This window comes from Cryptomeria japonica, chromosome 4, assembly GCF_030272615.1.
Source record: "Cryptomeria japonica chromosome 4, Sugi_1.0, whole genome shotgun sequence".
In the NCBI taxonomy this organism is placed as follows: Eukaryota; Viridiplantae; Streptophyta; class Pinopsida; order Cupressales; family Cupressaceae; genus Cryptomeria; species Cryptomeria japonica.
The window spans coordinates 324,156,603-324,183,572 of NC_081408.1; the positions used below are offsets into that span (position 1 = coordinate 324,156,603).

General features: G+C 34.7%; 1 protein-coding gene across 3 annotated transcripts in view; it reads left to right on the top strand.

The window, feature by feature from the left end:
- The first annotated feature begins 217 nt into the window (after nt 1-217).
- The window catches only part of LOC131041677 (uncharacterized), a 40,849-nt gene continuing 14,096 nt past the window's right edge, over nt 218-26,970 (top strand). The window contains exons 1-2 of one of the 3 annotated variants that reach the window (XM_057974828.2): nt 218-3,078; nt 3,301-3,955. In XM_057974828.2, the coding sequence (XP_057830811.1) occupies nt 1,049-3,078; nt 3,301-3,313 (2,043 nt within the window). In that variant the 5' untranslated portion in view covers nt 218-1,048 and the 3' untranslated portion in view covers nt 3,314-3,955. Of the gene's footprint in view, nt 3,079-3,300; nt 3,956-26,970 lie in introns of those variants that run through there. The other 2 variants (XM_057974829.2, XM_057974830.2) reach the window with 2 other exon arrangements.

Genomic DNA, 26,970 nt, shown 5'->3' on the forward strand with positions numbered 1-26,970 from the left:
AGGTCAAGATCATGAATGGATACCCAAATTATAAATGAAAAATTCTCCATTAAAAAAATTAAGTCCATTTAAAATTAGATGGAAAATTGATGCCTCCAAAATTTATCAAAATATCATGTTAAGAAGTCAAAATATATTAAAAATTTGCAGATACTCCGAAAAACTTTTAACCCCGCCTCCAAATACCAGTCAAGTTTCATAAATAAACAAGATTTATGGGAGATGGCTTCGCCTTCAAGCTCATTTAGGTTTCCATTTAGCAATCCTTCATGGCAAAGTTTCTTATGGATTCCACTGTGAAGGAACAGAAAATCAATAAGTAAATCTATAGGTGACAGAGAATATACGTTGTATTTTGTATGGGAGTATGTAGATGGTATGTAAAATTTGGTGAGGGAGGAAATTTAAATGAAGGAAGGTGTAGGCATGAGTGCCACGAATGCCAACTCTGAAAATTCCTCGCCGCATGTTGTTATGATTACATTAGGTAGAATATCACCATGTTCTCCCTAATCTGCGACAGCCATCACATCAGCACAATTCTAGCTCATTACAATTTACCCCTTTCAAATCCCACAAAGTTTCATATGTTATGAGACCTAAATACAAGCAGCCATTACTAGTATTTACAGACACAGATGCCTGTAAACTTTCCCTTTTTAATGGATGACAATGACCCTCAAGTTAGGAGGAGAAAGCCATGATTGTTGTGATGGATATGGAAACTTCTTTGAATGCTCTCTGTGATAATTTTGGTATTCTGTGGAAATTTAAATCTCAATTGGGTGAAGTGGGTAAGCTGTTTTTGTCAATGGGAGGACACCATAATGGCTATCTGAATTGAACATGTTAAGAACATTGAAAACAGTATTGTTATAGATAATTTAGGCATGAGAGTGTGATATTGCATCAGGCTTAGAGGCCTGTTTTAGGAATAATGGTATTGAATGCAGTTAAGAATCAGCTTTAGCTTTCCTGAGCTGATATGATGAATGATGCAGAGCCATCCAGAGCTTCACATGCATTGAGGAGCTGTCATTGATTGAAAATGGATGAGAAATTGAATGGAGATTCTATGAACAATGGCAAGAGTATACGAACACTTATAGCTCTTGATGGTAAGTTTAAATCAATGGGCATCGATAGTCCTAATCAAAAGTTGCAGAGCTGCAACAATGTTAAAGAGGCTGCAGGAATTGAAATTGGAAGAGATTCTACTGGGGATGTGTCTTTTTCTTCTTATCTGTTTCGTGCAGAGGAATTGTGTGCAAGGAGGTCTTCTTCAGAGAGGAATTCAGGGGAAGGGGCATTTCCCATTGTCAATTGCAGGTGGGTTGATAATAAGAAAGGTCAATCCATGGGGATTGAATACCAAAGAGGGGTTGCAAAGAGTAAACATAAGGCAGGGGATTCAAGCCCACATGCTGAGGGTGGTACTGGTTCTAACATGCATTTCAAAGCAAAAGCAGGGCTAATTGATGGAGATGAGCCATACATGCAAAGATCGGTGAGGTTAGATAGACAAGCCTCATTTGGGCCTAGGGTGGGTGTGGCTGGAAGAAATGCAAAGGATGGGGAACTTGGTGTTTTTGATGCAGAAAGTTATTTTAGCAACACACATGATGAAGAAAAATCTTCACCACGCTTGGTTATCTCCAATTCTAGAAAGGGGCAGAAATCAAGACCAAGCAGCAAAAGCAAAAGACCCCAAATTACCAGTGGATTGATTTCTGATAATAATGTGGTATCTGATGGAGGGGCAACAATATCCAGGCAGCCAAGTTCAGCAGCATCTTCCATGGGTTCTAAAGCTGTTCAGTCTGATTCACAGGCAAGTTGGAACAGTCAATCTGGATTGCTTTCAAATGGGGTCACTTCCCTTCTCAATGGGCCTCCATTGAATCAGAGGATGCCTACTGGAACCAAAATCGGCACACCCAAATGGAAGATCGCTTGCAAATGCCCCTGCACTAGTAAAAAGTCTGTTGCAACTAATGACTCATTACTGTATCAGGTTGCACCTACTTCCTTGCAGTCATCACATGTGAGTAGCCCACTCAGTTCAAATAACTTTGATAGTATCAGGAAATCATATTCCCTGGATAAGACTAGAGGTCTCCCTGTCAATAAGGATAGAGATTTTGCAAACAGGTTTCTTTCAATAAAAGCAGGATTGATTCAAAAAGATGATCAGTTACAGATGAAGCCTTACGCAAGTCCCAAGATGGGCAAATCTCTCATTGAGATTAGACCAGCCTCCACAGACACAGAAGAAGATGGGACCTCTGGAAAAAACCAAGGTGAGGGATTCTCCTTTCCTATTCTTGGTTCTTCTTCAATGTCCTCTGTGGTTTTCAGTTATCCAAAAGAGAAACCAAGGTTGTCTCTGCAAGTCCTTGAGTCATCATGTTGTAGCAGTAGAGATTTTCAAAAACAATCCTCCCACACACAGAGGAGACCCAGAATGTATTCTGTAGATAGCAGGGCAGAAAATAGTTCCAGTACAGAAACCAGAAGCAGTTTCAGCTTTCCTCGGATATCTTTCTGCTCTCAGGACAGTTTTGATGACAAGGACCTACCTTTTAATAAAAACTCTAGTGCTTACAATTACCATGCCATGAAGTTGGACAATACACACACAGTTGAAGATGACAGAAGTGATTCCAGTTCAGATTTATTTGAAATTGAGAACCTCTCCAATGATATAGCCCCTTGTACACAATATCATATGAGGACTAGTTCAGGGAGGATCCAATTGAAAGACTGCAATCCAAGCACTACTCAACCTGAAATGGATTCAGAAGCTACAGGGCGGCATAGCTGCATAAGTTCTAGTGCAAAGCAAGAAGAAAAGCATTTCATCAGTAATGTGGAGATAGGCAGGAGATCGGAAGGGTACATAAGTAGATCAATTGTAAGGGACAGCGCAAGAGATTTCACCAAGCCAACAAGGAACACTACCTTCCTCAGATCATGCAGAAATAACAGAGCTGTCTATATTGCTTCAGCACCTGGAAGTCCTATTAGAGGAGCTCAAGAGAACTTGGACTTTGAGCAGGGGGCATATTTTAAGAAACGGTAATTACTTATACAATTTTTTCATTTCTATAAAATCTGTTTTATCATCTATAGATGGTATAGATTTAAGTGCATTGATGATCCAAGGGTGGCAGATTTTAAATAGCCCAAACACTTGCTGAGAACATATCTGTTATAAGTAACACTGTAATGTCCATAATTCAAATCTCTCTTCTGACCATTTTTGGGTTTTCTAAGCAATTCATTCTTTTTCCCTTACAGTTCCTATGTTTGATGTGAAGTATGTGCTTTCTGAAGAGGGCTCCAACTCTAAGTTTTATGCCAGTAGCTAATCTCTCCACAAAAAGGCATGGTATGGGATGTCTTTGACATCCCATTGTGCTCACCCGGTTGGCCCCAGTTGTTGCTTACATCAGAAGGGGATGTATGCTATACCATTTTATGTGATTTTACGCATGGTTCTCGATACGGCATGCCATTTCGTGGGGAGGATAGTCGTCTCCTCTCCTTTACCGCATTGGCTATGCAGCCGACAAAATTATACTCTCTCTCCACAAAAAGGCATGGTATGGGATGTCTTTGACATCCCATTGTGCTCACCTGGTTGGCCCCAGTTGTTGCTTACATCAGAAGGGGATGTATGCTATACCATTTTATGTGATTTTACGCATGGTTCTCGATACGGCATGCCATTTCGTGGGGAGGATAGTCGTCTCCTCTCCTTTACCGCATTGGCTATGCAGCCGACAAAATTATACTCTTGTAAATTGTTAAAAGTGTTTTGGTAATGAATAAAAGGACCATTTTGTCGGCTGCATAGACACCGCCCTCCTTTACTATGTGGCATTTGGCATTTATTGTTTTTAATACAGAACTTGACAGGATTGTGCAACTAGCCCCATGTGAGGGGCATTCATTGTCATGAATAAAGAGAAAACAAATATTGTCTGAGCATTTTTAAGGGATTCAACTGTGGTTTTTGAAACCCTAACCCTAATTTCAAGAGTCAATGTTTGTTGATAGATATATATATTATAAACAGTTGTTCATGAGAGCCCACCTCCAAAACATTACAGAGAAAGAAAAGAACTTTTGGCAAACTGTGTGTGGATTACAAGACCCAATTTTCTCAAGTGAAATAATTTTGTTTGCTTGTACAATAAGAAGAAGAGCAAACAAAGTGGAAGAGGAGGTGCATGTTCTTTGGATGGGAAAAGTATGGAATCTATCACTGGGTGTGGTCCCAAAGTTACCCATTAAGGACTACTGTCAATAGCTGATGGTAGGACTCTTTTGGAATGTATCCCACCCTTACCTCAGTGGATTAACAAAAGTTGAACACAGTTGCTAAAAGATGTCACTTTCACACAAATTCACATTCCTGGCATGTCTTGGACTACAGCGCATATGATTGTTTGATTCACAAAAGTTAAAAAAATGCATAAGCTTGGTTTCCTCAGCTTTAATGCCATCTCAACTTCAAATCCACGGTCAGTACTCTTGTCACATATTATGGTAATGTTCATGTGTAGTGGTGTTAATCATTTCATTAATTAATCTTAATTTGGCATGTATACTGTCCTTTTGTTTGTTTGTTTTCTTTGTTTGGTAGTTTAATTTTATAATGAAGAGATTATATTTTAAAATTATAAGTTAAAATATATTTTTACGATTAAAAAGGTTGGTATGGAATCACAGTAGCAACAAATGATGCCCTCAAAAGGAAAGTCAAACAAAACAGCAAGAGCACAGTCCCACAAGGAAACATTCATCAAATCAGCCATTCCAACATGTCAAGGACAACTCCACTCTACAAACTAAAAAAAGTGTCTTTTCAAGGTCAAAACACATAAAAAGATAGAAGGGGAGGATTATCATTGTAAATTAAGTACATTTATATTTTCTATAAAAAAATTGAATGACTTTTGATTGGAGGTTTGTTGTCATATTTGTTTTTCTTATGTAATAAAAGAGAATGAATATCTTTTTGGCTAAAAGTCAAGTATTGAGGAGTATCCATTCCACCAAATTTGCCTAGGGCACAATCCTGACCTCATCCCTTTTAAATGTCGAAACCTTGCACTCAGTAAGATTTGATTCCTAGTGGGCTCATTAAGAACCTTTCAACTTCACCAACAGACCAAAGGCCCATTGACAAAAATACAAAAAAAAAAAAAAAAATATCGATTGTTTTTAGTTTGCATAAATTGTTTTAAAAATATTTTTAAAATTTAGAAAAAAAATATTTCATTTCAAAAATTAGAAATACTATTTATAACTAATTTGAATATTTTTTTAGATTTGATTTGAAATCTACATGACAACAATGGTGCTTAAATATTTTGTCTCCATATTCCATTGGTAAAATCTGTTGGCATTCTGCATAGAGATTGCATTAATGATATGTTGTCATTGATGTCAATTGAACCGGTAATGGTATTCATGTTATTGCTGATATTGTTGTTTTTTATATTGGCTAGTAACCGGTAAGAAGAGATTTGTGGAAGATGTTATAAACTGGTATGTAAAGTTTGTGAGTTGAACCGGTGAACTGGTGTAAAGGGTTAAACCTTTCTAAGCAATGTAACTGGTAAACCCTATCAGCTGTTAAAACCTTAACCGATCAAGTTTGTTGGCTTATTATCTGATAAGCGGTAATGATGGAGACACGTGTGACCATTGTATGAGGATAAGTTCAAATTGTTTTGGCACGTTTGTTTATTGTCTAGGGAAGGATCAAAGTGGATTGCATCTAATGCACAACGCGTGATGCGTTACAAAGAACAATGAAGTGGTGGTCATGAAGCAGTTGGAATTTTCTTGAAGAATGTGAAGAGATTGTCATGATTTTTAATGGTCAAGATTGTACCGACTTGTTTGTAATCTCGATGATGAGAATTAGGTTTTTGTTGTGTTACCGACCTAATTGATTTGTATTTAAGGTTGATGAAGTTGTTTGTAAAGGTTGTTGGCAAGATTGATAGAAACCTGTTGAGTGTGTAGTTGCCTAACCAGCGAATGGATCTACACTCTGAGTGAAGGCAAATTGAAGCTTAGAAGGATTTGATCAAGCAAATGTAGTGCTACTCAGACAGATCAAGAAAACTTGTTGTTTTCTAACAATTACAGTAGGAGTGAAATCTCGTAACCGGGTAAGCTCTAACAAGCTTGGTTACTCATTAAATCCTCTAACAAGGTGGTGCATTAGCTTGGATTCTTAAATCCTCTAGCGAGGTTACTCCTAACAAGGTATTGTGCTTTTCATCAAGGCATATTTGTAAATCCCTTAACCAAGTGATTCCTAACTGAAATTAGTTCTTAACAAGACTTATTGTAAAGCTTTAACAGGCTTGGTTCCTAACAGGGCAAAATTCAGAAGAGTTCGGATAGCTATCCTTTTGAGTCTCATCTCACTGTGGTTTTTACCTATTTGGGTTTTCCACGTATAAACATTTGTGTTGAGTGGTGAATGCTTTTGTGGTTATGATCTTATTTGTTGATTTGATTAACTTCTGACAAGGCATGATAAGCAGAAGCATTGAAAGATGAATATGTTGAGTTATGATTAAGAATTGTTGATGTTTACAAGATTGAAGTTGTTTACTATTAAGTTGTCATAACAGTTAAACCGGTTGATGTCAAGTATTATTATGAATATTGATCTTGACTAAGATATGTTTACTTTGTGTGACTGAGTTTGAGATTGGGAACTTTGTATCAGTTTTTCAATATACTGATTCACCCCCCCTCCCCCTCTCAGTATTCTACCAAATACTTATTCTTTCATCGTATCATCAATTGGTATCAGAGCATCTCAGGTCCTCTTAATCTAAAAGCCTAACAGCTTGAGGAAAAGATCTTGTAGATCATGATGAAGAAAGAAGGTCCGAAGTTCAACAAAGATAACTATAGAATATGGAGTAAGAGAATGAAGATTTACATTAAGAGTCTTGGCAGTCAGTATTGGGATCATATAGGAACTAAGTATATTACACGTACTGGAATCTTGATTGTTGATCAGAAGAAAGAACAACAAGAAAATCACCAAGCATTAAAGGCTATTATCAATTTTCTGTCTGATGCTGAATATGTAGATGTTCATGGCCTTGAGACTACACATGAAGTGTGGCAAAAACTTGAAGAGATTTATAGTGGTGATGAACATGTTAAGATTGCCAAAGAGGAGAGTTTAAGAGGAAAGTTTGATGACATGAGAATGTCTGAAGGTGAGAATATCCAACAGTATGGTCAAAGGATTAAAGAGATAGTTGGAGAGATAAAGAGTGTAGGAGGGAAAGTGGAAGATGCCACAGTAATCAGTAGGGTACTAAGAACCCTGCTACCAATCTATGCTATCCGAGTTGCAGCTATTCAAGAGCTAAAATCCATTGATAAGACAAAGGTAACTCTTGACTCTATTATTGGCAAACTTACTGCTTTTGAACTAAATGGCTATGATGGTAGTGTACAGAAATTAGAATTTGCATTCAGAGCTTCTGTCTCTAACTCATTTGTGAGAAGTAGAGATACTGGCCATTGCTATTAATCTAGATCCAACAGAGATGCTGATGATGAAGACAACTTAGTGGAACTTGAAGCATTGTTGGAAAAACGACTCCCTAGAGGCATTGGTAAATATAGAGGTAAGATGCCTTTAAAATGTTTTGCATGCAACAAAATTGGTCATATAGCAGCTAATTGCCCTAATGGTGAAAATGAATACAAGATAGACAAATTTAAGAAGTATAAGGGTAAAGGCAAGAGAGATTGTCTTGTAGCTATTGATAGTGGTATTACTGATGAAGAATCTGATGATGATGATAGTGAAGATATTGTGTTTGTAGCTATTAAGGAATAAATATTAGATCAGAAGGCACTAGTATCCAGAATGGATAGCTCTGATGATTGGATCATTGATAGTGGTTATTCACATCACATGACCGGTGATCAAAGCAAATTTCTTTCCTTGAAGGAATTTGATGGCAGTGTTGTCAGATTTGGCAATGACTCACCCTGTATGGTTAAAGGTAAGGGAATTATTTCTCTTAATGGGAAGAGCAGTGCTAACAATGTCTATTGGGTTGAAGGCCTAAAGCACACTCTTTTAAGTGTGGCACAACTTAATGAAAGAGGGTACCCATTGGAGTTTAGAAATGGAATGTGCAATCTTTGACAACAAAGGTGAATTGATTGCAACCGAGAAACATACTAGAGGTAATCTATTTCATCTCAATCCTAAAGTTAGCAACTATTTGATTGAAAAATTAGATGATAGTTGACTTTGGCATAGGATATTTTGTCATATAAATTTTGACAATATTGTTAAAGTAAGCAAGTCTAAGACAGTAAGAGGTCTATCTTAGCTAGACAAACCGGTTAATGCTCTTTGTAAAAAATGTCAGCTAGGAAAGATGACTTCTTCAACTGTTAAGAGCAAGTCCTTCTCAGCAGAGCACTTGTTAGATTTGGTTCATATAGATCTATGTGGACCAATAAGAACAAGAAGCATTCAAGGTGACAGATACTTCATGATCTTCACTGATGATTGTTCAAGGATGATGTGGGTCACATTCTTGAAAGATAAGAATGAAGCTTTTGGTAAATTCAAGGCATTCAGAGCCTTAACTAAGAAAGAGAGTGGCAAAAAGATAAAATGTCTAAAAACAGATCAAGGCGGTGAATTCACTTCTGTGGAGTTCACTAAGTATTGTGATGATAATGGTATCAAGCGACAACTTTCTGCACAACTTTCTGCACCAAGGACACCACAGCAGAATGGTATAATAGAGAGAAACAATCGGTTAGTGGTTGAAGCTGCTAGGACTATGTTGATACAAGGAGGTGTAGCAAAAACATTTTGGAAAGAAGCTACAAGTACAGTTGTTTACACAATGAACCGAGTTCTGGTGAAAAGAGGTAAGGACAAGACCCCATATGAATATTGGTATGGGAGATCACCTCATGTTAGCTATTTTAAGATATTTGGAAGCAAATGTTTTATTAAAAGAGGTGATTACATAAGCAAGTTTGAAGCTAAGAGTGATGAAGGCATATTTCTTGGCTATTCCACCAAGAGTAAGGCCTATAAATACTTCAACAACCGGACATAGAAAATTGTTGAGAGTGTTGATGTTCATGTAGATGAATGTCTTGAAGTTTCAGAAGGAACCAGTTCTGAGATGAAGGATGAAGATCCTTGTATTTTTCTTTTAGAACCCGAAACTATTAAATTAGAAACCGGTAAATCAAATCTTGGTGTACTTGTTCATCTGGAACAAATAAATTCAGAGGAAGATGATAATGAGGAAGTTGAACTTGAAGAGGATGATCATGTTATTCCTAGGTATGTGAAATTGAATCACAGTCTTGATCAGATAATTGGAGATAAGGATGTCGGTGTACTAACTAGAAGGAGAATAAGAGAGAACTCTTGCATGATCTCCACCTTTGAACCTAGAAGTGCTAAGGAGGAATTTGGTGATGATCCTTGGGTGAAAGCTATGGAGGAGGAGTTGGATCAAATTGAGAAAAACAACACTTGGACTCTGGTGCCTCGACCGGTAAACAAAAATGTAATAGGTACTAAATGGGTGTTCAGAAACAAGTTAAATGAAGATGGTGTTGTAGTTCGCAACAAGGCAAGATTAGTATGCAAAGGTTATGTGTAAGAAGAAGGAGAGGATTATGGAGAAACTTTTGCACCATTAGCAAGACTGGAAGGTGTTAGAACATTGCTTGCATTTGCAGCTCATAAGAAGTTCAAGGTATACCATATGGATTTTAAGTCTGCATTCTTGAATGAGATACTGGAGAAGAGGTTTATATAGAGCAGCCTGATCGTTATGCATTGACAGAAAAGGAAGGCATGGTATGCAAATTGCATAAAGCTTTGCATGGATTAAAGCAGGCACCCAGAGCATGGTATGAATAACTTCATACTCATCTGATGAAGATAGGCTTTGCTAGAACCAGTGATGACAACAACATTTATCTCAAGTCTGAAGGAGATGAAATACTGGTCAGTGAAGTATTTTTTGATGACATTATATTTGGAGGTAATGATGACATGAGTAATTGTTTTGCAGATGAAATGAAGAATGAATTAGAGATGTCATTAGTAGGGGAAATAATTCATAGGCTTATAGATACAACAAATGAAGAATGGTATTTTCATTACTCAATCCAAGTATGTGAAAGAGGTTTTGAAGACTTTTGGTATGAGTGACTGTAAACCAGTTGGAACCCCAATGGTTACAGGTTGTAAATTGTCCAAGGAAGATGCATCTAAGTCTGTAGATGAAAAGGAATACAAGTCAATGATTGACAAATTACACTATGTTGTTCATAGTCAACCGGATATTGCCCATGCAGTTGGTATTGTTGCCAGATTTCAAAAGAATCCAAAGGAGGCACATTTGATGGCAACCAAAAGAATTTTTAGATATTTGAAAGGTACTATTGACTATGGGTTATGGTATCCATATGGTGAAAATTTTGATTTGAAAGCATACATAGATGTTGATTGGGCAGGAAATATTGATGACCGAAAGAGTACTACCGGTGGAGAATTCTTTCTAGGAGGAAGGCTAGTTTCATGGAGTAGTAAAAAGCAGAGTTGTACTTCTTAATCTACTGTTGAAGCTGAGTATGTAGCAGCTTATATGAATTGCACACAAGCTATGTGGATGAGACACATTTTGGAAGGTTTGAAGATGGAAATCTCAGAACCAATAAAGATTTTGTGTGATAATACAAGTGCAATAAACATTTCAAAAAATCATGTTTTGTACGCAAGGACTAAGCACATTGAATTGAAATATCACTTCTTGAGGAAAAAATTTCAAAGTAAAGATGTTATCTTGGAGCATGTTTCTACTAAGGAGAAACTTGTTGGTATTTTGGATATGTTGATATGGTTTTTTCATTGATGTCAACACTTGTCAACACTTGTCAACCTTATCAGCACTTGGAGATCTTTGGTTATATTCACCAGCAAGTCAGTGACTTATGCACAGTCACCTTTATTTGGTTCACCGACAGGTTATATTGTTCACCGGCACTTGGAATGACTTGGAGATTACTTGGTTATGTCGAAGACATTATTTGATCACTTAGTTTTGGCGATTTGGTAATTGGTCTATTCAAGTTTGCATATTTGTTGTTACTGGCAAATAGGTCCAGGTATGCATCGGGAAGCATATCTATTCCAGATCAGCACGACACATTATAGAGATGATTTGTTATTATTGTAAATGCATTGAGCCGACATGATGCATCACTTATTGATTTATTTGTAATTGATTTTATTGTAATATTCTTAGTGAGCCGACCTATTCAATTGGCCTTAGGTTATGGTATAAATGTAAGATCTCATTTGTGAGATTGATATGCGATAAGGAAAAGGATTGTAATAGGATATATGCGAAAATAAGCAGAGCTATACATGCAGACATCATTTGAAGGTTGAACGAAAGTTTTTGTGAAGGCAATCAAAACTAAACCGGTACTGAATCTAACATATGAAGATGTTATTTTAAGAAGTACATTATCATTAGATTTAACCATCCAATTGTATTCAGTGTGACTCCCATTTTGTGATTGAGCAGTGAGCTCTAGGAAGCTAGCCTTTCTGCATGTGCAGACTCCATATTGTATACACATACTATCTGCAGTAGTATCATTTGATTGTGGGTAAGTCTTCCCACCATGGGTTTTCCCCTTACAGGGTTTCCACGTACAAATATTTGTGTTATGTGTTGTGGATGTTATTGTCTTTCTATTTCATGCATTAATCTTTACTGGTACTGCAATTAACTGATAAAACTGTCTACCGATGTAAAGTTTGGTTTACCGACATTAAGCATTAAGTTTTGGTTAAGTTAATTTTGGTTGAATTTATTGGACAACTAATTCACCCCCCCTCTCAATTGTCTCTGAGATCTAACAATTGGTATCAGATCATAGTCCTCTTTTTGCAGAAGTTTAACAGCTTGAGGAGATCCAATGTCTTCTAACTATTTCAGGAAGAATAGTCTGAAACTTGATGGAACCAACTATGGCATATGGAAGATCAAGATGGAGACATATTTGAATTTCATTGGAAAGGACATATGGGATGTTACAAAGAATGGTTATACTACTCCTACTCAAGGTCAACCTAATCCACCTAACTTGGCTAAAGATAAGGAAAATGATTGCAAAGCAAGAGAAGCACTTTTGAGCACATTGTCAAATCAACAAGTCATGGGATTATCAGACAGATCTACTACTAAAGCTATTTGGGACAAATTGGAAACATTGAATGAAGGAGATTCCACAGTCAAAATTGCAAAACTTGAATGCTTCCGAGTTAGGTATGAAAATTTGAAAATGGAAGAAGATGAAAGAATTTCCACTTTTATGGAAAGAGTAAATGAAATTGTTTTGGGTATACAATGTTGTGGAGGAACCTTAAGTGAAGATGAGATTATTTCTAAAGTTTTAAGAGCATTGCCACCAGCATATAAAATGAAAGTTACTGCTATAAATGAACTAAGAACAATGCCTAATGCATTAGTATCTAGAGACACCTTGGTTGAAAAACTTTCAGCTTTTGAACTTGAGGAATTTGGTCATATTGCTACTATTAAGACAGATCTAGCTTTCAAAGCATCATCATCATCTGCATCATCATCATCATCATCTAAGAAATTTGATTGAAAATCCTTTTACGTAAGAGAACTTGAAGAAATCGAGAAGGAGAATGAAGGACTGGAAGAGCTTGAAGCACTATTTGCAAGGAAAATGCCTAAAGGTCCAGTTGGAAGTAAGTATGAAGGTAAAACACCATTTAAATGTTTTAACTGTAATAAGATTGGTCATATGGATTCTAGATGTCCTAATAGACATGCAAGACTGAGAGAAGAAGCTAAAAGAACATATAAGCCTAACCCTAATTATCAGAGATACAAGTTTAAGAAGAATAGAGACAAATCTTGTTATTATGCTGATGAAGGAGTTATTGATGATTCTGATGAGGATTCGACAGATAATGGATGGGATTTTATTGCTATAACAGAAGATCAACCAGCACCTACTGTTCAACAAGTAGAGCAGGCCCTGGTAGCTAAAGTTGAAGATAAGGATGAATGGATCATTGATTCAGGATGTTCACATCACATGATTGGTGATAAGAGTAAATTCTTAACCTTTTAGGATGACAATGGAGGTCTAGTGATATTTGGAGATGATAAAGCTTGTATGATCAAAGGAAAATGAACTATATCTTTTGATGGTAAGCACAATACTGATAATGTTTACTATGTAGAAGGTTTGAAGCATAATCTTTTGAGTGTTGGTCAATTAGTTGAGAAAGGATTTCAGTTACAATTCAAGAATGACAAATGCAAAATCTTAAACAAAACTGGTTTGGAAATTGCAATCGGTAATCAGACTAGAGGTAATATCTTTCATTTGAACAACAATGAGAAATCATGTTTGATTGCACATATTGATGAAAGTTGGTTATGACATAAGAGACTTTGTCATGTAAATTTTGATTGCATTGTGAAAATCAATACAACTAAGGCAGTAAGAGATTTACCTAAGATTGTTAAACCTCACAATCCAGTATGTAAGGAATGTCAATTTGGAAAGCAAGTTAGAGCAACTTTCAAAAGTATTCTAGAGAAATCTAACAATGTTCTTGATTTAATTCATACTGATTTATGTGGTCCAACAAGAACTAAAAGTATAGAAGGAGATAGGTATTTTATGCTAATTATTGATGACTATTCTAGAATGTGTTGGGTTACTTTTCTTAGGGAGAAATTTGAAGCATTTGGGAAATTCAAACTATTCAAGGTGATGGTAGAGAATGAAACCAACAAGAAAATCAAATGTTTGAGATCAAATTGAGGAGGTGAGTTCACATGTAAGTAATTTAATACATTATGTGAAGTGAATGGGATCAGAAGACAATTATCAACACCCAAGACACCCCAACAGAATGGAGTTGTTGAAAGGAAAAACATAACTATCTTGAATGCAGCCAAAATTATGATATCAGAAGCAAATCTACCTCATATACACTAGAGAGAAGTAGTCAATACAATAGTTTATACATTCAACATAGTTCATATCAAAGGTGAAACCAGCAAGACCCCTCATGAACTATGGTTTGGAAATACTCCTCTTAAATATTTTAGAATATTTGGAAGTAAATGTTATATTAGAAGAGATGAGTATATTGGAAAATTTGATCCTAGAAGTGATGAAGGAATATTTATTGGTTATTCATCTAAGAGCAAGGCATATAGATGTTTTAACAAGAGATTGCAGAAAATTGTTGATAGTGCAAATGTGAAGATTGATGAACGGTTTAGAGGAAATTCAAGGTACATGGACTCTAAACCGGCAATAGAGATAAACACAAATGAACCTATTGTGAGTACACTAGTACAGAATGGTGATCAGTTACACTAGCATCATCTGAGGATTCAATAGTTACTGAAGAATAGCAGCAAGTAAAAACACCCCGTTATGTAAGATCTAATCACTCTGAAGATCAGATAATTGGAAACAAATTTCAAGGAGTTATGACTAGAGGAAGATTGGCAAATGAAGAGGTATGTCTTATTTCTCAAATTGAACCTACATCAATTAATGAGGCATGTGAAGATAAGTATTAAATTAAAGCTATGGAAGATGAATTGGAACAAATTGAAAGAAATAACACTTGGTCATTAGTTCCCCGGCCTAAAGACACAAATGTAATTGGAACTAAATGGGTTTTCAGAAATAAACTTAATGAAGATGTCAAGGTAATTAGAAGCAAAGAAAGATCAGTTTGAAAGGGATATTTACAGAAAGAAGGAATTGATTACAATGAAACCATTGAACTGGTAGCTAGAATTGAGGCAGTCAGACTTTTATTGGTTTTTGCAACACACAAGAACTATAAAGTATATCAAATGGATGTTAAATGTGCATTTCTAAATGGAGATCTTGAAGAAGAAGTTTATATTGAACAACCTGATGGATTTTCTTTGACAGATAACAAAGATATGGTTTGCAGGTTAAGGAAAGCTTTATATGGACTAAAACAAGCTCCTAAAGCTTGGTATGCTAGATTGGACAAATATCTTTGAAGCTTGGATACACTAAAGGTAATGTTGACAACAATCTATACTACAAAGTGACTAATGATGACATCTTGGTTATTGAAGTTTTTGTTGATGATATAATCTTTGGAGGAGAAGATGGATTGTGTAAAGACTTTTCTAACAAACTGCAACAAGAATTTGAAATGTCTATGATTGGAGAGATAAAATTATTTTTAGGATTGCATATTTCATAGACTGATAAAGGTATATTCCTATGTCAATCTAAGTACTTGAAGGAATTACTAAAGAAATTTGGCATTGAAAACTCTAAACCGGTAAGCACACCTATGACTACAACTGATAAACTATCTTTGAAGGATGAATCAACACATGTTAATCTGACTAGATACAAGTCTATGATAGGAGGTCTACTGTATTTGACACAAACAAGACCTGATATTATGAATGCAGTATGTATTGTTTCAAGATTTTAGAGTAATCCTAAAGAAAATCATGAATCAACAGTGAAAAGGATTTTCCAGTACCTACAAGGCACTACAAATCTTGGTTTATGGTATCCTAGAGATGAAAACTTTGATTTATGTGAATACACAGGTGCTAATTGGGCAGGAGATGTACATGACAAAAAAAGCACCACCGACAAAGCATTTTTTCTTGGTAGTAGACTAATTTCATGGCTGAGCAAGAAACAAAGTTGTACATCACTATCAACAGCAGAATCAAAATATGTTGCAACATCAACTAATTGTACACAGGTATTATGGATTAAACAAATGTTGAAGGACATAAAGGTAAAATGCAAGGAACCTATAACATTTACGGTGATAATATGACAACAATTGATATATCAAAGAACCCGGTATTTCATTCAAAGACTAAACATGTTTCTATCAAATTCATTTTTCTAAAAGAGAATGTTGAAGCAAAAGAAGTAAAATTGGTTTATGTGAATACTAAAGAGCAAATTGCAGATATTTTCACTAAGCCTTTGCCTAAGGATACTTTTGAATATCTCAGAGAGAAGCTTGGAGTCCTACCCCCATCGGTAGAGACTTAGACAGTTGATGTTTGTCATCAATCGACATAAATTAACAGAGAAATTTTATTCCGGCTTTGATGAGGAGAGCTACTTCTTAGGGGGAGTAGTTGGTATTTTGTAATGAATTAGTATTTTGTATTTGGTTTTGTATTTCTTTGGCATTTGATGTCAAAGGGGGAGAGATATCATGGAAAAACATTTTGGGGAGAGATATCTTTTGGGAGAGATTATTCCTAGGGGAGAGAAATTATGTATTTTGATTTCTGATTAATGATCTCTTTGGGAGATTGTTGGTTTTTGGTTTTTGGCATTTCTGTTTTGGCATTTTGATGGTTTTTCCATCTTGTGTTGCCATCAATGCCAAAGGGGGGAGATTTTTGGTATTTTGGATATGTTGATATGGTTTTGTCATTGATGTCAACACTTGTCAACCTTATCAACACTTGGAGATCTTTGGTTATGTTCACCGGCAAGTCAGTGACTTATGCACAGTCATCAGTATGTGGTTCACCAACACTTGGAATGACTTAGATAATACTTGGTTATGTTGAAGACATTATTTGATCACTTGGTTTTGGCGATTTGGTTATTGGTCTATTCGGGTTTGCATATTTGTTGTTACCAACAAATACGTCTAGGTTATGCACCAACAAGCATATCTATTCCAGATCAGCACAACATGTTATAGAGATGATTTGTTATTATTGTAAATGCATTGAGCCGACATGATGCATCACTTATTGATTTATTTGTAATTGATTTTATTGTAATATTTTTAGTGAGCCAACATTTTCAATTGGTATTAGGTTATGGTATAAATGTAAGATCTCATTTGTGAGATTGATATGCGATAAGGAAAAGGATTGTAATAGGATATATGCGAAAATAAGTAGAGCTATACTTGCATACATCATTTGAAGGTTGAAGGAAGGTTTTTGTGAAGGCAATCAGAACTAAACCGGTACTGAATCCAACATATGAAGATGCTATTTTAAGCAGTACAATATCATTGGATTTAACCATCCAATTGTAGTCAGTGTGACTCCCATTTTGTGATTGAGCAATGAGCTCTAGGCAGCTGGCCTTTCTGCATGTGTAGACTCCATATTGTATACACATACTATCTGCAGTAGTATCATTTGATTGTGGGTAAGGCTTCCCACCATGGTTTTTCCCCTTACAGGGTTTCCACGTACAAATATTTGTGTTATGTGTTGTGGATGTTATTGCCTTTCTATTTCATGCATTAATCTTTACCGATACTGCAATTAACTGATAAAACTATCTACCGGCATAAAGTTTGGTTTACTAGAATTAAGCATTAAGTTTTGGTTAAATTAATTTTTGTTGAATTTATTGGACAACTGATTCACCCCCCCCTCTTAGTTGTCTTCGGGACCTAACACAGCTTGCATATATCTTTACCAAACCTCTGCCTAAGACCACTTTCGAGTATCTTAGAAGTCAATTGGGGGTTGTCCCTCTTCATGAAGTTAGTTGAGCATGATGTTGATTGCATCAATCCCTGAACCACTTGCAGAATTTTACATGGATTGATGAAGAAGTGGATGTATTCCATAGGGGGAGCATCAAGTTGCAAAATGATGTTGATGCATAGTGAGAGGAGAATTACATTTTCTTTTTACTTTCACTTTAGCATTACTATCAAAGGGGGAGAATAATTATGTGATTGAGGAGAAGAATTATGTGTCTGATTAGGTGAACCAACGGTAGGCTGAAGACAGAAAACTGCAAGGTGAATACTTGGTAATGTAAACCAGGATTCCTATTCACCAATCTCAACAACAATCAAAAGCGTTGATATTTGTATTGTCATCAATTCCAAAGGGGGAGATTGCTGGCATTTTGAGTTTGTTGGCATTTTGCATAGAGATTTCTTTAATGATATGTTGTCATTGATGTCAATTGAACCAATAATGGTATTCATGTTATGGCTAATATTGTTGTTTTTGATATTGGCTAGTAATTGGTAAGAAGAGATTTGTGGAAGATGTTATAAACCGAAATGTAACGTTTGTGAGTTGAACTGATGAATCAGTGTAAAGGGTTAAACCTTTCTAAGCAATGTAACCGGTAAACCCTATCAACTGTTAAACCCTAATCGATCAAGTTTGTTGGTTTATTATCTAATAAGCGGTAATGATGGAGACATGCGTGATCATTGTATGAGGAAGTTAAAATTGTTTTGGTATGTTTGTTTATTGTCTAGGGAAGGAGAAAAGTGGATTGCATCTAATGCACAATGTGTGATGAGTTACAAAGTTCGATGAAGCGGTGATCATGGAGTGGTTGAAATTTTCTTGAAGAATGTGAAGAGATTGTCATGATTTTTAACGATCAAGATTGTATCAACTTGTTTGTAATCTCGATGATGAGAATTAGGTTTTTGTTGTGTTACCGACCTAATTGATTTGTATTTAAGGTCAATGAAGTTGTTTGTAAAGGTTGTTGGCAAGATTGATAGAAACCTGTTGAGTGTGTAGTTGCCTAACCAGCGAATGGATCTACACTCTGAGTGAAGGCAAATTGAAGCTTAGAAGGATTTGATCAAGCAAATGTAGTGCTACTCAGACAGATCAAGAAAACTTCTTGTTTTCTAACAATTACAGTAGGAGTGAAATCTCGTAACCGGGTAAGCTCTAACAAGCTTGGTTACTTATTAAATCCTCTAACAAGGTGGTGCATTAGCTTGGATTCTTAAATCCTCTAGCGAGGTTACTCCTAACAAGGTATTGTGCTTTTCATCAAGGCATATTTGTAAATCCCTTAACTAGGTGATTCCTAACTGAAATTAGTTCTTAACAAGACTTATTGTAAAGCTTTAACAGGCTTGGTTCCTAACGGGGCAAAATTCAGAAGAGTTCGGATAGCTATCCTTTTGAGTCTCATCTCACTGTGGTTTTTACCTATTTGGGTTTTCCACGTATAAACATTTGTGTTGAGTGGTGAATGCTTTTGTGGTTATGATCTTATTTGTTGATTTGATTAACTTCTGACAAGGCATGATAAGTAGAAGCATTGAAAGATGAATATGTTGAGTTATGATTAAGAATTGTTGATGTTTACAAGATTGAAGTTGTTTACTATTAAGTTGTCATAACAGTTAAACCGGTTGATGTCAAGTATTATTATGAATATTGATCTTGACTAAGATATGTTTACTTTGTGTGACTGAGTTTGAGATTGGGAACTTTGTATCAGTTTTTCAATATATTGATTCACCCCCCCCTCTCAGTATTCTACTGGGTACTTATTCTTTCATCATATCATCAAAATCAACATCATTACTTTAAATAAAAACTCAAAGGACTTAAAGCTTTGGGCAAGGTTAATTAATGATTCAAATTTATGCTCTCTTCCCTTGCATACAATTTGTGTGTTTAGGGTAGATCACAAAATATTACCTTAATTTGGATAAAAAAAATCAAATCAAATAAAGATATCAATTAATTTATCTTTCATTTAAATAAATCATTCTAATTATCATTAGCTTCTTCGAATAAAAAAACTTAGAAACCTAAAAAACAATTATCTAAACAAACACATCTTTTCTACTTGCAAAATTGATCATTATATTTTTAAGAAATGGTTCTATTTTTACATAATAGAAAAAAAGATTTTCCAAATATATTAAATTTAGTTGTATTGAACTATTTAGTTGCATTTAATTAATTATTTGCATACCATTTGTTATAAAAATAAAATAAAAAGAGAATTACCAATTTAGTTGGTCTCTTAAAATTAGATTAAATTAATTTCATCAATTTATTTTTATAAGTGGAATAGTGTTGACTTTCTATTTTTGAAGAATTATGACATAGTTTATTTGTTGTTTTGTATGGAATCTCAAAAAACAAAAAATAATAATATTATCAACACAACAAGAAACAATATACACACTAACCAACCGCATATTCTTCATTACAAATATTTCCCAGCAACCATCTTACAAATGAATAAACATTTATCCACACATATGCCAACATTAAACTATTCACCATATGTGAATTCTTCCTCCCATCTTCCCTTTCTTAAGAAAACCTAAAATTTATCAAGCACAAACTAACATTGATAGAAGTTTATGCCAATTGTTATTTATGTCCACTTTAATTCAGCCCCTCATCATTAACCAACTCAATATTTTGAAGGAGAAGGTTGACATTGCAAGAGGTTAATATATTCAATGGTGCCTGATAAGCTTACAAAAAGGTGTAGGTGATCCCCTCCACTTGGTTTACCTCTTGACCTTAGTCAATCATATTTATTTCTCTAAAGAAACCCACCAAGTTACTCACATAAATAAATTCCACCCAAAAATCAACCTCAACCATCTCCACCTCAATACTTAATACCAACACATCATTTGTGAAGTGTGAAGTGGGTTGTCTTGTGACAACCCTAAAAAATCATGTGTTAGAACCATTTGGTTATCTCTTGGAGATGCCATAATCTTGAATGTCTTAGAGGAGACAACCACACATAGCATGTGGAAGATAATATATGATATTTATTAAATTAAGAGCCTTCTTAATAATTTATTTTTAAAAAGAAAGCTCTGATATGTGAAAATGAAAGAGGGAGACTCTATTTCTAAGCATTTGAATTCTTTAAGTTTAATTTTAAGTCGACCATTAGTGTTGAGTTAGATGAGGAGGATAGGTTCACTTTACTACTTTGTTCTTTGATAGAAAATATAATTGTTGCTCAAAGTGGTTCTATTATAAACCCCAAAATAGATGCTCTTATTTTTACTTTGCTAAGTGGATATGTGAGAAGGAAATCCATGCATAAGGGCTTCAAAGATGCATTATATATTTGAGGAAGGCCTAAGGGAAAAGGTGGGTCAAAAGCAAAACAAAAGAAATCATAAAATAGATCTAAATGTAAAGGATAGTCCAAAACCCTTGGAAATAGTATAGTGAAGTACTAGAATTATGGGAAATGGGAACATGTAAAGAGGGAATGCAAACAAAAGATGAAACCTACAATGATGGTAATAATGATGCTTTGTTTTCTTAGTTAATGTTGTTAGTGGTGTCTCTTGCTAACTTAATTCAAGTTTCTCCTATCATATTAATTCTCACAAGTAATGATTCTCTAATTAAGCTTTTGATGAATACAAATTTTTTCTTAGTGATAATAGTTTACATTAGATTGTTGGTAAGGAAAAGGTATGATTGTGTTTCAATAATGTGATAGTGAAAAATTTTAATAATATTTTACATATCCTAAGAAATGCAACAATTTTTTTGTATCGAAATTGAAATAATGTCCCTAATGAATGTAACATTTGACAAGCTTAGTTGTAGGTTAGTCAGGAAATTGGTGGTAGTGAAGGGATCATGGTCTCAGAATTTGTTTAGGTTGATGTCTCCATATTTTGTAATTTTTCTAGTATAATTGAGAATTCTAAAAATGTATTTTGTGAAACTAAAATTTGGCCTATATTAGTGAAAAAGTTTTTTAGAACTTGATTGATGAAAACATGGTTGATGAAATTTCTATTTGGCTAAAAGTACAAACATGTGTCACACTTTTATAAAAAAATATTTGGTCAACACAACAAAAACTATTCAACTTCAACTACATAAAAGTGACATTTATGTTTGGAATTTGAAAATGATGTAAACTAATAAAATGTAAAAATATTCATGAAGTTTAGTGTAAATTTTTTTAATATTTTTTAATGCACATAAAGTCAAGTTTTTTATTGCTAAAAAATTCAGAAAAATACGAGCTTGAGTTTACACCAAAAATAAAAATGAAAATAAAAATGAAAATAAAAATTCTCGAATTTCTATTTTCCAAATAGATAACATCAATATCTAGTGCATAGAAAGAAAAAAAAAAAAAAAGGTATTTTTTCTTCATCATAACATTTTAAAGTCCAACAAACTAGAATTTGATAGTTGTCATTTAAAATTAATTTGTGTCTAATATTTTATCATTATCAAAAAATAAATTATACGCTTTTGGAGAAGATTCTCTCCTCTAATGCACCATAATTTTATAAAATATTTTTAGAAGGTTTAATATTTTTCTTTTAATTTTTAATCACCCTCATTTTTATTTTTAATAACCTGCTTTAATATTTTTGAAAAAAATATAGTAAAAATATAAAAATATTAAAAAATACATGTTTGAATTCTTGACTTCGATCTCTACAGCAAGGAATTTTTAGTTTTTTGAAAAAAACTCTTTTTTACTAAAGAAAAATTTAGAGGAAGTGGAAAGTTGTAGAACTTTCTAAAATGGGTGAGACTGTCAAAAAGGATGCCATATAAACATGCCCGGTCGGAAGCATTTTGGCAAAAAGAATTTCAGTCGAAATTGGCTTGGTCGAAAATCTTCTAGCTGAAAATTTTCTAGCCGACTACGTACCAACCAAAAATAATCTAAACACAAATACCTATATAAAAGATTTTTTTAAATTTATTTTTTCATCAATTCAAGCATATCAAATAGTCACACACAGACAATTTTTTTGGCAAAAAAGGCTTCAAATTTTGAAGTGTGATAGTTTTCGATTCATTATTGATTAATTTTATAGATTTGTGAGCTTCTGAGCTTGGATATAATGATTATAGGATTGTAGGTACAACACAATGCTTATTTGTCTCCTCATTAATTCATGCAATATACAGATTCCTTTCACCTATATTTTGCTAAAATGAGTATGCATGCATGTTATATGAATTATTTGTTAGAATTATCTTAATTTGACCATTCTAGGTTTATGTGTATGTATGTATATGTACATGTATGTGTATGTGTATGCATACGTGTACATGTATGTGTATGTGTATGTGTATGTGTATGTGTATGTGTATGTGTATGTGTATGTGTATGTGTATGTGTATATATACATATCTGTATATATATACATATCTGTATATATATACATATCTATATATATATACATATCTATATATATATCTAAATGTATACATGTATACATATATATTTTATATGTGTGTGTGTGTGTGTATTTATATGTATACATATGCATATATGTATGTCTTTGTATATATGTATGTGTATGCATGTGTGTGTGTGTGTGTGTGTGTGTGTGTGTGTGTGTGTGTGTGTGTGTGTGTGTGTGTGTGCGCGCGCGTGTGTGTGTGTCACACACACACACACATGTTAGATGCAATGATAGTCCCAAAGACACTGAGAGGGGGGGTGGTGGTGAATCCATGTCTAACTAGTTAATGGAATATTTGAACTTATTTATAACTTTGCAACCCAAATTAATGTACTGGTAAACAAGCAATAATGCAGCAAAGAGAAATAACAAAGACAACATAAATGCACACCATAACACAAGATATTTTGGTGAGGAAACCCGGTAAGGGAAAAACCTCGGTGGGATTTGTGACCCACAATATTTACTCACTGGCCAATATGAATAAATATTACTTACAATAGGGGCCTGCACATGCAGGAATGCCAACAACCTAGAGATCACTACTCAATGAAAGAGTTTCACTGACTACAAAATGGATAATTAAATCCAAGACAATGTACTACTCAAAATAGCATCTGCAATGCTTGATTTAGTACCAGTTTAAGCTCTATCAGAAACCATAACCAAAAACCTTGCCGACGAATGATATTCGCTCACATAATCTATCTTCCTTATTACAAAATCCTTTCACTATCTTCTATGATCTTGTTACATAATCGCCTCTACATATCATATCAAAATGACCTATAAGATCTCATACATATATGAGTCTTTACAATACATCATGTTGGCTTACAGATAATTAATTACATTACAATACAATTCATATAAACAAAACTTTGTCCCATGTCGGCCTGAGTGCCGATATGCTTTATTGCCAGTGTAAACTAGATGTCGATGAATGAACTTGTTGTGCTTGAAGGTGCCGATAAATGATGTCTGTGTTGCCCGTAAACCTATAGAATCCTGTTACCGGTTGGTTGCCATCAATGACAACATCAACAATTCTCATGTGAGTGTAGAATGCCAACAATCTCCCCCTTTAGAATTGATGGCAACACTCATGAGAAAAATCCAAAAAGTATTGTCCAAAAATAAAGTCCAAAACTGATCCCCCCCAAAAAAGAGTGTGCTCCCCCTGAGCAAGTGATTTCTTCTGTACATTTTCTTTCTCCATACATTTTTATCCATACTACTCCCCCTTTGGCATCAATGACAAAGGATGTCAAAAAAATTCAAAGAGTACAAAATTCTACCTCATAGCCTGTAACTAGTTGTGTACAATTTGAAAGATATCCGCCAAAATTAGATTTAGGCTCTACATAAATTTATTACTGTCAGAGATAATGGTTTCAGTCTATTGGATCATGCTGGTCAGATAATGCATTTGTTGCTCTAGTGATCGGTCTCCTTGAATTGCTGCTATAGATAGCTCAACCCGCTGAGTTGTAAGGTTGTCCAATCTAGGACCAAGTTTGTTTTTCAGCTCCCAGGCCTTCAACCTTATCCTTTCTTTTTCCTACTCTAGTTTCTCTATCTTTTCCTCAAAAACTGCCATCTCTTGATTAAAAACTGAGGTAAGTTCCAAAGAACCTATCATATTATCTGTTATATCATATATCTCCTTTTGTTTTTTCTTTATTTTGTCATCAATGTATTCAGTCAGGTGGTGAGGCTTGCAAGCTTCTTTATACAAATCCTTATATTCCAAAATTGTTGAATTAAGTACCGGTAATAAGGAATCAATATGCTTAGTACAATCCTTGATAGTTTTCTCAAAGAATTCACCTTTTCCTTAATGGTTTCTTCATTAACCTTATCTATAGTTAGAACATTTGAAGCAATAAATTTGGACAATGCATCCAATTTCCTCAAAGAACCATCAATATGATCTATCTTACATGTCGGTGCAGTCATTTTCAAAATAGGCAATGTATCATCAATGACCTTAAATGCTAAGGCATTGCAATATGTGATCCTCTTAATTGAATCCAAAAGAACATTTGTTACATTTGTAGGTCTGAAATTTGTAGTGGATGTGCTCAATTCTGCAATAAATTCCTTTTCCACAGATACTTGACCAATTACCTTAACAATTTCTTCCTTGTTTCCATCATTTGTTACCTCTTTATTTATAGTTGTTGCCGGTTTCTCACTGTGTGTTATTACCTCTCCTTTTGTTGGGTTTTCAGTCTGTGTAAGTACCTTTGCATCTGCTTGTTTCTCAATGTCCACTTTCTTAGCTTCTATCAGTATTTCAATGTTTTGAGAGTTAGCAGTGTTAACCGGTGACTCAAAGATCTCAACATTCGTAGCATCAACTGTCTTAACCTTTGCAGTCTCTTTATCCATAACAATATTAAAATCCTATGTATCTTCATTTATAGTAAAAAGAATTTCTGATTCTAGATTACTATCAGTGTGAGTTGTTTCTTCAACCTCCTTATCTAGTTGACTGTATGTATGTACTGGTGTCCCTGAAGTTATTGGTGGGGTGTCCTGTGCTGGTGGAGAAAGGTTATCTATGACCTTTATAATAGGTACACTACCAATTTTGCCTTTACCTTTATCCTTTTGATATACCTTTGTAAAAGACATCCATTTTTTGTCTATCCCTTTCTTCTTTCTTTTCTTTTTCAACAAAAAATATGTCCCATTTGTTAGTAGTTTCATCAGCTATTTCTTTCACTCTCCCCACCATTAGACTAACCTGTCGGTGACCACTCATAAAAACTGAGCGGTTGGCTTCAACAATCAGTTCATCAATATCCTCTCTAGAATTAACAGGGTGAACAACCAACAATGCTTCAACCTTTAACTTTTTATCCAATTCCATCATTGACATTCTTTTAGCCTCTAATATTATGTATAAGTCATTAGGCAGATCATCTACAACCTCAATCAAAACTTTCTTGTAGATGTCAAGATGCAAAATGATGCTTTCCTCTATTGTCTCCTTGTTAGAATCCTTGAAATAATGATAGAATTTATCACATTACTAAGATTACCTTCTTGTGTAATATCATTGATCAATTCCTCTGGTGTAAGGGTATCTAGTGCCTTAGGTTGTTGTTTCTTCTTTGGAGTTAATTTCTTCTTAGAGTCTCTTATAGCCTGCTGCTTCTTCCTTAATGTTCTTGTCCTTTTAGGAGAAGGAGAAGGTACCGATGAAGGTTTCCTCTTCTCCCTTTCAACTCTTTTGAACTCTGCTGCCTTACCACTATCTGTATCAGAAGAAGTGACAATTGGTGAAACATGAGCTATTGGTTCCAGTCCTTCCAGTTCACTAGCATAAATACCACTTAAGTTCATCAAATTTTCTTTAACCTCTTTAACCATTTTGGATGCATCTCTGATGAATTTTTCTCTTCTTTTCCTCTTCTTTTTCATTGAAACAATACTCTCAATAGTGTCAGCACTGCCAAAAAATTCTTCAGAAGGTTCCAAAGTTGCATCAAGAAATGTCTTAGCATAAGCTTCAAGAATATTCAGATCTACTTCATATCCCATCTCTGTTATCCAAATGGTTCTAGGAGTAACAACTTCCATCCACGTTTCATCTCTTTTGATTAGAAAACATATTTGCTTGTCATACTTATCCACAATACTCTGTGGTATCCTTTCTCTAGCCTTCATCTTGGTTTGAAAGTTTTTGAAATAGGCTTTTACCATGTCATCACTGTTAGCACCTATGCCAGTAATAGCTTCCATGATTTGTCTACCAATAGGGATGTCATATGCAAAGTCCTTGTGACCAATGTTGGGTATCTCCTTTGTGAAGTAAAGCATTAAACACACAA